At 55.1% G+C, this 13,431-nt stretch overlaps 2 protein-coding genes across 3 annotated transcripts in view; both read right to left on the reverse strand.

The window, feature by feature from the left end:
- Positions 1-593: 593 nt before the first annotated feature.
- On the reverse strand, positions 594-10,495 carry Tomm40 (translocase of outer mitochondrial membrane 40). 2 transcript variants are annotated; one of them, XM_036183274.1, is made up of 10 exons: positions 10,405-10,495; positions 10,017-10,295; positions 9,327-9,394; positions 8,672-8,764; positions 6,207-6,308; positions 6,022-6,127; positions 2,294-2,416; positions 2,117-2,193; positions 1,915-2,017; positions 594-1,133 (listed from the first exon to the last, which is right to left on the reverse strand). In XM_036183274.1, the coding sequence occupies exons 2-10, from the start codon at positions 10,288-10,290 to the stop codon at positions 994-996; spliced, it is 1,086 nt and encodes a 361-aa protein (XP_036039167.1). In that variant the 5' UTR covers positions 10,291-10,295; positions 10,405-10,495; the 3' UTR covers positions 594-993. The 2 variants fall into 2 exon arrangements, with proteins under 2 accessions (XP_036039167.1, XP_036039170.1); XM_036183277.1 differs by having other exon boundaries at positions 10,394-10,495.
- Positions 10,496-11,920: 1,425 nt separating this feature from the next.
- Positions 11,921-13,431, reverse strand: part of Nectin2 (nectin cell adhesion molecule 2) — a 33,961-nt gene continuing 32,450 nt past the window's right edge. Inside the window, exon 9 of the mRNA XM_036182959.1 lies at positions 11,921-13,044. Coding sequence (XP_036038852.1) covers positions 12,781-13,044 — 264 coding nt within the window. The 3' untranslated portion in view covers positions 11,921-12,780. The remainder of the gene's footprint in view (positions 13,045-13,431) is intronic.

Consider the following 13,431-nt stretch of genomic DNA (forward strand, 5'->3'; position numbering starts at 1 on the left):
GTGTTTTTGCACTGCAAAAGACAACACTTCCAGTAGGGTGCCAGAAGCACCTGTGGCCTCAGCCACCAAGGCAGGAGCCAGTTTGAGGCAGTTTACGGCACACCCCATCAGAATGGAAAGCACTCTGGTGACCCAGCACCTGCCTGACACGGGAGGCCCAGTTGCATCTCACTTCCTTTGTTCCAGTCTGGGAAGGTCCAACGGCCCCTTCCTCTCTGTATTGTGCTTTATTTCTTCCAGGAACTTGGTTTCTTCCTGAAGTTTCCAAGACCTCTGACCTTCCCACCCGGAGAAAGTCGCCACAAGCTACCATCTCAGCCCTTTTTGGAACAGGGAGGCTCCAGAGCCCCATCTCCCTGCCCCCACCCTGTTTGTAGAGACAAAGTCCTCTGCCACCAGGGCCAGGCCGCACAGGGGCGAGTGACCTGGAGCCACCCTCCTGCTGAGGGCAGGCCTGTGATGTCCCCGCCGCTGCGCTCCAGGGTGTGACGCTGACCCAGGCCTCCCCTACACTGATCCCGTGCACCCAGGACGCTCGGCGCCCCCTGCTGGCAGCCGCGCTCAGCAAGTGGAGAAAACCTAGGCCTCTCAGATCCTTTTTTTTTCCACGTGTATTTTTCGTTTTTTAAGTTTTTTCTGTAAAATGTCCCGGTTCTTCCATAACTTATAAACATGATTTCTATGGAGGGGCGGAGGGGAAAGTGACCGGCGGCCGGGGCGCTCCTCTGCTGCCCTCGGGAGGGCAGGGACGTCACATCACGTCTTTCATCCCAGAGCCTGCCAGCCGCCTCTGACGGGGCACTCAAAATCGAGTGCCCTTCCGATTCCAGAACTCCCTCCGGGACCCCAGGCCCCCTGGACACTGTCCCCTGGCGCTGGGGATCCTCGGGCGTGGGGTGGGTCCCCTCCTTCCCGCTGCCCCGACCCCAGGAGGGAGGGAGGAGGGGAGGGCGGCCGGCCCAGTGGTGGTCTGCGGAGGAAGGGCCAGAGGGCTCAGCCGATGGTGAGGCCAAAGCCGCACAGGAACTTATTCTTGCGGTGGTTCAGGAAGGCGCAGAGGGACAGTGTCAGGGGAAGAGGTGGCAGCTTCTTCTCCAGCGTGGCGCCCACAATCCAGTTACTGTTCACAGAGCCTGTGGGCCAAGAGTGGGGTAGAGAGACTGGGTGGGTCAGTGTGCCTGGTCACCTCTATGGGTGGCCACAGCAGACCTTTAAGTGCATGCCCTGTCACATGTCAATCAGCTCCTTCGGCCTGCTCCTCTACAGCTCTGGGGACCCCTGGTCTCAGCCATCCCAGGTAAAGGGACAGAATGACTGGGACAAGGGCAGCAGGGCTGGACTCAGTTGGCTCTTAACTGCAGGGGGCTGTGGTGATGGGGTCACAAGCAGACCCCATCATCAACCATCATCATGGGCCCCAAAGTGAACTATGGCCGCCCTAAACCAAGTTTGAAAAGACTGGGTCACTACCCAGAATGAGGTTCTGGGCCTGCAGGGCACTTTCTAGCTCCTTGTGGGTGGGGCACGTAAGAAAGCAAGCTGAGGAGGCACAAGGAGCAAGCCAGTAAGCAGCACCTCTGCAGCAGTCCGCATCAGCTGCTGCCCCATTTCTCTCAGTGACAGGAGTGTGACCTGAGTCTTTACCCCCCAAGTTGTTCCGTCACAGCAACAGAACCAAACCTAAGTAAGGCAAGAGTGAACGGCGAGGGCCAGAAGCTCCCATGTTGCCTTTCATTCAGTGCAAAAGGGGTGAGCTTGCTAGATGAGCTGGGATTTAAAGTGTGGCTCCCGAGGTCCACTATGTAGGCCAGGGTGGGCCCTGAGTAACTTAGAGGTGTACAAAGGCCCCCAGCACACAGGCAGCTGAGTCACCTCTGGTCTGTGCTCCAGGAGGGAAATTGAAGCCTTCCTTACCTTTGAAGAGGAAGTTGGCCTTGGGCAGGTCCAGCTGGTACCCAAAGGAGGCACTGGTGTCCTGCATCCTGGTGCTGGCCTCAAACTCTACACCCACCTGCAGCTGAGGGAGGGAGGGCCCGGCACACATGTGAGCTGCCCAGTGGGCTGGCTCCTGGGTACACCAACAGGACCAGCAAACGTAGGCACCCCTTCAGCTCACCTGGTCACTGGCTTTGTGGTAATAAGTCGCGTGCATGCCTGCCTGGCCCAGTGTTACTGTTGCCAACCAGTTGTTCACTAGGAGAGCAGAGATGGATGAGGGCTGGGTATCAAGGGGATGCGGGCATCTGGAAACCCACAGCCCCTCCCTCGGACCACAAGTGCGCCCCAGGCTCACGTGTGTATTTCCCAGCTAGAGACATTACAGTGCCCTCTTCTCCAGGCCGCCGGTGGTAGACGAGCTCTCCCCCCAGGGCCAGACACGGTGTGATGCTCTGGAGATAGTGAGCCACCAGGATTCCTACAGGAGGAAGGGGCGTCAGACTCCAGGATCGTGACCAGGCCTGGTTTTACATCAATACAGGGGCTCCTCCCGCTAAACCTCACTACAGTTCACGCCATTCTGTACAAACAGCCAACAGGCTCCCTAAGGCAGCAGAGAGGAGAGTGTAATCTCAGTACCTGGGAGACAGGAGTTCCAGGCCAGCCAGGGATACACTATGATCCCCTTTGCAGAGGAGCATCTGGCAGGAGAGCGGCAGGGCAGTCCTGTGCCAGGACTGAGTCCCCACAAGACGTGGGAGGGGGGCCCAGAGTCCTAGCCAGGGCCTGGGTGTGCTCTGAGAAGTGTGACCGTGGCTAGGACAGAATCAACCCAATTCCAGCACACCTCTGACCACCATTATCAACCAACCAATTGAGAGGAAACTGAGAGCCACAGTCCTGAGTGGCCATCTATACACAGCAACTTCAAAGCAGAATCCCCTCCTCCACAGCTGTAGGGGCTATTGGGAATAAGTACTAACCCCTCCCTAGGTGGTCTCTAATAATCCTTAACTTTGGGGTGCCACTGTCCCCTACAAGTCATTTTCTACGAACAGCCTCTTCTATCTCCTGCATAGGCACAGCCTCTCCAACAGACCCCACAGCACACCCAGGGGCGAGGGGTTCTCCCAAAGCTTTCTCCTGGGAACCTGCCATAGCTCTCCAGTGCCCTAGGAAGATCTGAGGCCCTCACATTACCTGTGGTGCCCTATGGGTTGGCCCCAGCTGGCTAAACATCTACAAGGCATGCTCTAGACCTGACCCCCTTTAGTGTGCCAACTGCAGGCACCGTCATGGGCCACCTGGCTGACCTGTCCTACCCAGCCCTCTCCTAATGGGCCGAATCTGCAGTCTCTGGATTACAGCACTTCCTCTTAGGAGTCTGTAACTTTACTCCTCCAGGCAGGAGCCCAGCGTGTAGCCCTTTGGCCTCAGCCTAGGATGTAGTCAGATTATAGGACCACCATAGCCCAACTCTGGCTTTACTCTGGCTTAAACTTTTCTTTCTTCAGATTGATTTTATGTTTATTACGGGTGTTTTGTCTGCACGTGTCCCTGCAACATGCACACCTGGTACTCACCGAGGCCAGAATAGGTTATCAAATTGCTTGGAACTGGAGTTACAGGCAGTTATGAGCTGACATGTAGATACTGAGAATTTAACCTGGGTCCTCTAGAAAATCAGCCAGTGCTGGCCAGTTCTGAGTCTCTTAAAAAAAGGGTCTCATGCCAAGTGCAACCTTAATCCCAACACATTCGACAGAGGCAGGTGGATTTCTGTGAGTTTGAGGTCAGTCTGGGCTACATAAAGAGAGCTCGATTCAAAGGATCTTGCCAGCTCTGGCCAGCCTCAAACTTGTGGTGATCCTTCTGCTTTGGTCCCAGGTGGCTGGGGATTGCCACTGCATTCTACTCAAGATTTCACCCCGACCCCACGAGTTGTGAAAGCATGTACACGAAGGGGCTCGTGCAAGTGTACATGTGTGTACAGGCTAGAAGACAACTTGTGGAGCTGGTTTCCTTTCCTGTTGTCACAGGGATCAAACCCAGGCATTGCCAGCAAGTGCTGTCACCTGCCAAGCCTCCCTGTTGGCCCACCTTGTTCTTCAACCCTAAATGGCCTAGAGCTTTTGAGAATCCTCCTGCCCAGCCCCCCAAGTGCCAGGCTGACGTTGGACTTGGGAAAGTGCTGGGATTTGGGGTGTGTCCCCGCTACCTGCTTTGCAGGGCTCTGTGCATGCTAGGCAAGCATGCAGGTACTCTACTATAGAGCCTTATCCCAGCCCTCTTAAGTTTCTGTGGTGTTGTAAATGGACAGAGTCCATGTCTCAAGCATGTGCAATGACCCTGAGCCACACTCCAGCCCTGTGAGTCCTGATTCTTGATCTCCTCTACTGAGGCCAAAAGCCCAGAAGCTTTAAATGAATTTCCGGTGGGTACCAGCCCAGAGGAAGAAGCCCTGGCCTAGAATCCCCCAGAGTGTTGGGGGATGTGGTACAGTGGTGGAGAGCCGGCCTGGCACACTGGGGCCTCGGCTTCCAGCTTCAGCACTGCAAATACATAAACGAGTCTCATGAAGCCTGGCACTCCAGAAGTGATCAACAAAATCATGTTCTTCAAGCAAACGGATGAACCAAAGTGTCCTAAGGGACTAGAATCATCCAAATTGAGAAGGCAGGATTAGTAAGAGCCAAGGTAAGAGCAGGCCTCACGAAGGCAGGCTGGAAGGTCTCACCAGGTCCCAGTCTGATCAAAGCTGACAGCTTTTTCTTTTGTTCTTTTTTCAACAGGGTTTCTGTGTGTAGCCATGGCTGTCCTGATCTCGCTCTGTAGACCAGGCTGGCCTCGAACTCACAGAGATTCTCCTGGCTCTGCCTCATGGGTGCTGGGATGAAAGGTGTGCGCCACCACCGCCCAGCAAGGAGCAATGTTAACTCACTTCCAATGGGACTCATCCTAGCAGTAACAAATACATCTTCCTGTAGTGGGTAGCTGTTCCAGCTTTGAGCTGAAAGTACTACCCCCAGTGAGGCTTCCAGTAACTGTCACGCCTACCTATGACCAGCCCCTGAGGCAGGGCCGAGACGGGAGCCATGAAGACCAGAGGTCTGGATGTGCAGGCTTTCTCGGTTCCTGGTAATCCTGGATGCAGGATGGTATAGACCGAGCAGATTTCTCCCGAGAAGACCGCTGGACTGCACTTCACCCCTCCCGGATCCTGTAACCTATCCCTTTACTTGTGGTAAGAAAACCCCAAATAAACCTCCCTTTTAACCACCTGGAGTTGCCTTGATACTTCCACCCTGATTACAAATGCTTGGGGGTAAAACACCTATTTGCCAGGTATGGTGGCACACTCTAATCCTGCCACTCAGGAGACAGGCAGCCAGAGCTCTGTTGAGTTCCAGGCCAGCCCTCAAGAAGAAAGTAATTTCTCTCATGGTGCTGGGACTAGAACCCGGGATCTTGCAAGCGCTCTATCATCAAGCCATACCCTGCGCACCTCACTGCTGAATGTGGGCAGGTGTTAAGCCACACCCCAGTCTTCACGTGTCATCTTCACGGGCTATTTATATGGAGGTCCCTGCTGGGATGGGCACTCTCCAGAGAGGTGGACCCAGTTCTGTTCACTCTCTCATCACCAGGGCCCCAATACGCCGTATGGGGCAGGCTCGGAACACTGGCATTCCATGGGCGGGCAGACAGGCAAGCAACCTCAAGTGCACAGACACACATGCTGCCACACCGCAGATGAAGTTCAAAACAAAATGAAAGGAAGAGCATGTACCCTGCCCAAAAGGGTTCCAACCCTGACCTTTGACCACCTCCCAGTCCTGGGATTACAGGTGACTGCACCTGACCTTTGATTTTGCTTTTATTCTTTTCTTTTTTTGAGGCAGTGACTGCCCTTCCTTAGCCTTGCAAGTGTTGGGACCACAGGCTTGTCTCAAGTCATTCCTACCCTGCCACCTCTCAGAGGGGAGCATGGGAGACTCCAAGAGACAAAGTCACCTGCCTTCTTGGGAAAGGGGAGCTGGATGAAGGCCTCATGACCACCCGTAAGCCCCACCCACCTCTTACCTGAACCCACCAAGACATCTGGGTTGCCTAGGGTGACTGCGGCTGTGAAGTCGGAACCCCGGTACTCCCCATCCACCTGCCAGTTCACGAACTTCGACTGCTGGGTCTGTGGGCGAAGGGTAGTGTGAGGACCACGCACGAGGGAGCATCTGGGAGCGTGACAGGCCACACCATGTAGGACCCACCTGGATGGCCATCTTGGACCTGAGGCCTGGGCTCAGCTGATGGATGATCTGTGCGTTGAGGCTGCCACTGTTGTCCATGTCACCCACCAGCACGGGGAACGCCTAGGGGGGCAGAGGGCAGCTTAGAGGTCAGAGGCGGTAAGCCTGAGCAGAAGCCTGGACTCTGGGCACCACACTGGCATCCCTCCTGCTCAGTCGGCGCTGGCTCACTTGGGTCCCTTCAGCAACACAGACGCCCGGGACCTCCTGGATGGTGAACCCAACACTTCTGTCACTGCTGTTTTTTTTTAAGTTTTCCAAGACAGGGGTTCTCCCTGTAGCCCTGGCTGTCCTGGCACTTGCCCTGTAGACCGGACTGGCCTTGAACTCACAGAGATCCACCGCCTCTGCCTCTCAAGTGCAGGGATTCAGGGCGTGTGCTACCACCGCCCGGCTGCTGCTTCTTTTTGAGATAGGGTTTCCTGTAGCTCAGAGCTGCCTCACAGAACAATCTTAATTAAAGTTTCTATTGCTGAGATAAAAGACCAGCACCAAAAGCTAACAGGGAAGAAAAGCTAACTTCAGCTTACAGCTCCACACCACAGTGAAGGTCAGGGCAGGAAGTCAGGGCAGGAGCTGAGGTCACAGACGGGTGCTCCTCACTGGTTTGCTTATTAGCCTTTCTCAGAGTGCCCAGGACCACCAGCCCGGGGAAAGCACCGCCACAGTGAGCTGGACCCTCTCACATCCCCACTCACGAATGTGCCCTGTAGGTCAATCTAGAGGTGGCATGTTCTCCACTCAAGTTCCTCTTCCCAGGTGACTTAAACTAGCCAGCACACTAGCTGCGTGGCACAGGGTGTCTGTGACCTCCTGAGTGCTAGATTAAAGGTCTGGGCCACCAGCCTGCTCTTTGTTGTATGTTTGTTTGCTTATTTATGGAAGTCGGTCTTGTGTGTGTGGTCTGGGCTGTCCCGCAACTCATCCTTCTGCCACAGCCTCCCCAAGTGCTAGGGCGACAAGCACGTGGCAGGATACTCAGCTGGGCTTGAGTTCGTTTTTGTAGATGGGCTCTGCTTCCTGACTGACCACACACCCTTCATGGCAGTCTCCAGTCCCGTTCCTGGTGCCACGTCTTTTCTGCCACAAGCGCACACTTCTTCTCCAACTATTACAGGCCATTTGCTTCCCATACCTGGGGACTTCCGTCCCCAGGCTACGTCACAGTCCAGCTTTGACTCTGAGATAACCACCCCCGCCACTCTTCAAAACACACCTCAAGGGGCCAATGAGATGGCTCAGTAAGAAGGCTGTCCTCAAGTCTGAGGACATGGGTTTAATCCCCAAGACACACAAGGTGAAACCAAAGAAATGACTCTTGGAAAGCTGTCCTCTGCCCTCACAGGCCTTCCCACACACAAATAAATGTGGGGCAGAGCGCAGCTCACACTTTTTCTGCCTCACAACACTAGGAGCCTGCCACAGATGGGCGGTGCCAAGCAGGTCTCCTCGCTACTCTAAGGCAGTTGCAGGAGGCATTCATTCCTTGACAGTGGTTGGACCTTGTTCATCTGCTGCAGGTGGAATAATAGAGTGGCAGCACACACCTTTAATCCCAGCACTTGGGAGACAGAGGCAAGAGAGCCTGAGTTGGACACTAGCCTGGTTTCCAGAGTTCTAATCCAGCCAGGGCTTGACAGGTAAGAGCTCTCCTACATGCAAGTGTGGCTGCTCATGCCCGTCGCTCCAACACCGCAGAGACGGTGGGTCCTGTGAGCTGCCCGGCCAGCCAGTCCAGCATCAATGGTGAGCTTCAGATCAGATGTTCTGTTTTGGCCCTTGCAAATGCAAACGTGGGAACAGGCACCTGCACACAGGCACACTTTACTACACAAAAAGTGCACAGGAAGTGCCGAGGAGACAGCTCAGTGGGTAAGAGAGCTTGTCCAGCATGCCCTGGGTTTGATCCTCAGCACTTGGGGATGGAAAGACTGATCATCCTAAGCCATAGCTCAAGCCCAGGCGGGGCATGAGACTGTTTCCAAAAACGAAAAACACAACAGGTAACATAAGCGGAATCAGTACCAGTTTCTAGACCTCCTGAAACCTCCACACCCCACCATCCACCCCCTGCCAGGACAGCTTGAGCAGCACACCCGAACCCACCTGACCCTGTTTTCCTCCTGTGTCAAACCTTCCGTGGCTCTCCAGCGCCCCCTAGAGGGCCTCCAAGCACAGACTTTGACATTCCAGGTCCTATACCTGGCTCCCAGCATCAGGGCCATAACTGGGTCTTGGACTTCCTCCGCCACCCACCCACCAAAGCCAGCCAGGACCAGACAAAAAACGGTGTTAGGGATGCTGCTGCGGGAAGGGATCGCCTATGTCCCGACACCTCCTCCCTCCAAGGCCCCCGAGCCTGTCACTTGTCCATTTATTCCCCTAATGGAAGAATTTGCAGGAAGAACGACCAAAAGGAACCTTACCTCTGTGGGACTCAGCTGCTTTGTCCCCACGTACGTGACCCCAAAGTGGTAATTGGACTCCCCAATTGTGCCGAGGGCTACTGTGTGGGTCACCTGGGAGGAGAGAGTGAGTTGTGGGGTCTTGGCAAGGCTGGCTTATCCACTTGATGGTTCAAAGACAGAGTTTTGGGGATGAAAACTAGGGGTGTGGGGCTGGGGAGTGAAAAGTGGCAAGCCACACTTAGCAGCATCAATGCCCAGGGTACCAACCCAGGGGATAAACAAAACAAACACCAGGCCTGACCTGAGGAGATTAAGAGGCTACTGGGGAGACAGGTGGGGCTAGGGGTGCACCCCTGCTTGAGGTTGCAGGGTAAGAGGCACCTTTGAATGCTGGTCCCCTAAACCCAAACTCTCCCACTCCCCTTGAATAGTCATCCTGGAATGCATGAGAGTCTTACTGTTCATTCCCTTTTATGTTTTGATACAGGGGCATGCCAAGGCTGGTGTGGGGCAGGATCTTCCTGCTTCAACCTCTGCCAGCGCAGGGATCAGAAGCATGTGCCACTGGAATGCTGTTACCTAAATCTTGTTACATACCCAAAAGCCCAGTCCTTTAAGAGAGTGAGGGGATCCGCTATGAGCTCTGGAGGGTCCAGGCGCCAGAAAGACTTACCTGGAAACGGTTACTCAACCCTTTGTTGACTGTAAGTTTGACACCCTCCATCTGAACTGGAAACAGCTCTGCAGGAGAGAGATGCTGTCACCCCAAATTCTCCCCTCCTTTCCTCCCATCCCCAGCTCTCTCCAGAGACCCACATCTCACAAAACATCCCTCCACTAAAGGAAACTCTGCCTAGTGAACGGGCTAGGCCCCCTGGCTGTTTCTAAAACCCAGTGCAATCCCCTGAATTTAGCCACCTCACTTTCTTGCCAAATTCCTCATCCCTACAATGGGAATCCTTACCACACGGAACTGTTGCAAGTATTTAATAAGTTAACACACATTTTTATATCAACGATAAAAAGTGAATCTCTCTTAGGATCAAAATGATCCTGGGCCGGGATCCAGAGCCCTTGGGTGGCACCCCTCATAGGATCACTGGGGAACACCTTGCTGACACTGTGACCTTGGGCCATAATTCCTTTCCTGATCAAACTAAGGAGTCCGGCGGGGTTGGTCCCGCGGCTCTCAGTGCCCAGGGAGTTCACCAACTGATCGCAGTTCCGAAAGCCCAGGGTCAAGGCCCCACCGTCCCAGCCCATCCTCAACTCCTAACATTCTGTTCAATGCTTGCAACGATGCGCGCCAATCCTCCGGGGGTCCTTCCCCTTCCCCCCGGCCACCGGGCCCGGCACCCCTCACCCTTGCACTTCCGGTGGCACTCCTCGAACGTGCCCGGGTTGGGAAGGCAGCCGCAGCCCCCATCGTCCGAGGCCCCCGCAGCGCCGCTGGCCGCAGCCCCGGGAGTCCGTTCCGAGCCGCGGCCCGCGCTCGACCCAGCGCCCAGGCCGCCCCCGAGCGGCGGCAGCGTGAAGCCCGGCGGCGAAGGCGGCGGCGGCGGCAGCCCGACGAGGGACGGCGTAGGAGGCGGCGGTGGCCCCGCGGGAGGCGAGCTAGCAGCCAGCACGTTCCCCATGGTATCTGCGAGGGGGAAGGTCAGGGGGCAGAGGTCAGGGGCCACACACAGAAACACACACACACCCGGATGCGAACTCAGCCACCTCCCACCCAACTCGGACCCGGTTCTCACTGGCGGCGGCGGCGGCGCCTGTTCCCGGCCTGGGCTCCGCTCCTACCCCGTGCGCTACGCGCAACCGAACCCACTGCCGCCGCCGCGGCTGTCTCCCCGCCCCATGGAGCCCATTGGTTCATTGTCTTCTGGGCCCCGCCCATTACCCTAAAAGCAGGACTTTTTATTGGAGTTTTGGCAGGAAGTACCACCCATCTCGCTGAAACAGCCATTTCTATTGGTTGTTATTCGCGGCTTCCTCGCCTTTCCCATTGGCTCGCACATTCCGCGCCCATTGGTTCGCGACGCCGCGGGTCTGGAGCTGTTCCACTATTTGTCGATACCGTACGCTTTGCAACGCCTACTTGTACACTGCCCCACCATCCTCCTGGAGGAACGGAGCCCCGCCCTAGCAAATGCCGTGACCATTGGTGAGTTTTGGCTCATCCCGCATGCTGATTGGCTACAGTATGTCTAGTAGGCCGCCCTCGGTGACGTTCATGTCAGCGATCTCATTGGCTCAGGTGCCAGGGTCAAAGGACATGGGTAGAGGTGCGTTGCGCTGCAGACGCTGCTAGGCAGCAAGGTCAGGTCTCGCGCCCCACCAGGCACCGCGGTGGAGGGGCTGGGTCGCCGAGTGGAAAGCCGGAAGTGCTGCCCCTTCCCACAGTGCCTCGGGAAAGTCTCAAATCGGTTCTGTGAAAACTGGCCTGCATCTACGTACCCACAATGCCAGCTCCCCCTCCTCCCATGCAACAGCTGCCTTGAGCCCACCCCTTTTGTTACCCATCATGCCGTCTGCTCCCGCGTCACTGTGGCTTCTATCTTTGGCCCATTCATTCCTTTCCCATTACCCAGCATTCAGTACCCCATTCATTGCGCTTCTTTTCCTCGACTCGCTTTAGCCCATTTCTGCGTGTTCACTTGCACCATCCTTCCGGCCTTTCTCTAAGTAACCGTCTTGTCTTGGAATCGTTTGCCTCCTGGCTATTACCCATTATACCCACAGCCCCGGTTTCTTATCTCTTTGCCTCTGGCTCACTCACTTAGCTACATTACCCATTACGCTTTAGGGGCTTTGTTAAAAATATTTAAGCGCTCTACCACTGAGCTAAATCCCAACCCCAGACCGATTTTTTTTATTACCCCCCCCCACTCCCCTGCACGCCCCAACTCACTATGTAATTCCAACCCGGCCCTGAATTGTAGGCGACCTTTCTGCCTCAGCCTCTCAAGTGCCCTTAACCTATTATTTGCCATTGACTTACTAAACCTAAGCCTCTCCTGGCTGGTGGCTGGTATCTTCATGTCTGTTTCCAGGACTCTGAGCTGTGAATCACGAGGCAGCTGTTGCAGCCATTCCTTTGAATAGTGTGCATGTTAGACACTCTTGCACCCCTATCGTTTTGTTTTCGTTGATGTGGCTTGCTTATTACTATTATCAATTTCTGGTATCTTTGGTCTTTGGGGGGAATCTATCTTGAAGCTCCATCCCTTACTCATTTCCCTCCTGTCCTAGTCCACTCCCTTCACTTCTCACAGAAAACACAAGACTTTATCAAAGTACAAACTCATATTTTGTAGGAAATGCTTACAAAATAACATTGCCCAACCTCCCAACCCAGATGCCCAGTTGCCCCATCTCACACACACCCGGCCCCCTAAAGAGGGATGTGTAATTCTCTCACTGGGTAGGGATTAAAAGGTTTCAGTAGTCTTTAAGATAAGAGGAAATCTCTCAAACTTGGGGTGGCAAGGCACACTTGCATTAGGCTCTCCCCTCCAGCCCTGGGCCTGGGCTTCATGCTCTGGAGACAGGAATTGGGGTACCGTGTGATGAGGGGAGGCTGTGAACCCTGAGATTCCTGCCTGCAGGAGTGGGTGGAGATGGGGAGGTCCTACCTCACACTGGGGAGTCCGCTCCTTTTCATCTTTGGGGAGGAGGATGGGGAGGGATCTGGTGAGCTTCTGCTGCCTGGAGGGCTCAGGTCTGAGCAGCAGGGAGCCCCTGGTCCCATTCTTGCAGACCTGTGGGCACTCTATTGCCTGAGGACAAGTCCAAGGTCTTCTTTGGGATTGTCTGGGTAGTTGAGATATAGGTGGGCAGTGAGTGGCATGGTCAGAGGGGCACAGTCTCAGAAGTCCTTGAGGGGTCAGAGGTGGTGCAGAGGTCTGAGCTCCCTGCCTCAGGAGATAAAATTTCCAGGTTTCCAGTCATGCAGGTGTATCTGGGTCAGAAATCCTAAGTTGGAGGTCATGGCAGAGCCACTAAAGAAGACATAGGTGGATTGCAGGGGTGGTAGCTGACCCTGGCTTGGCTGGAAGTCAGTGTCCTAGATCACTGGTGGAAAGCTGAGGGGTCAAGGGTGAAAGGTGAGAGGTCAGAGCCCCTGTGCCTCACACATACATGGCCCGTGACACAAAAAAGTCTTTTCCCTGGTAGGAATCAGTGGGGCTGGAGTAGGACAGGGCATCATAAATAGGGTTGATTTTATCCAGGAAGTCTTCCTCCTCGTCTTCCTCGTCTTCCAGACCCAGGGAAACCCTCTCAACCGGGGGTCCTGTAGGCACCAGAAGAGAAGGTCCCAGGCCCGTGGCCCCTAAAAGCAGGGGCCCTGACCGCTCTTCCAGGGTGGGCAGCTCGTGATACCGAGGCATATCCTAGAAGTGGAGAACAAGCAGGAACTCAAGGTCACCTCAGGCTCAGGACAGTGTCCGATCTGCCCCTTGGCCCAAGATTCCAGCCATCCTTGCCCCATGCCGAACAGACTCAACTACCCCATCATCCTTTCTCCCTGGATCGAACTGCTTGATGTGGACACCCATACCCAGCACTGACTTCCTCACTCCGTCAATCCTCTTCCCCGATCCCTGAACCCAAATCCTTACACAAGGTCATTTGACCTCTACTGTGGTCTGTCTCTCTGTTTTCTTTTTTGAGACTGGGTCTGCTATGCTATGTAGCCCTGGCTGCCCTGGAACTCACTCTGTAGACCAGATTGGCCTAGAACTCTGAGGTCTGTCTCCTGAGTGCTGAAACTAAAGGCA

The sequence above is a fragment of the Onychomys torridus genome, chromosome 1 (genome assembly GCF_903995425.1).
Source record: "Onychomys torridus chromosome 1, mOncTor1.1, whole genome shotgun sequence".
Taxonomy (NCBI): Eukaryota; Metazoa; Chordata; class Mammalia; order Rodentia; family Cricetidae; genus Onychomys; species Onychomys torridus.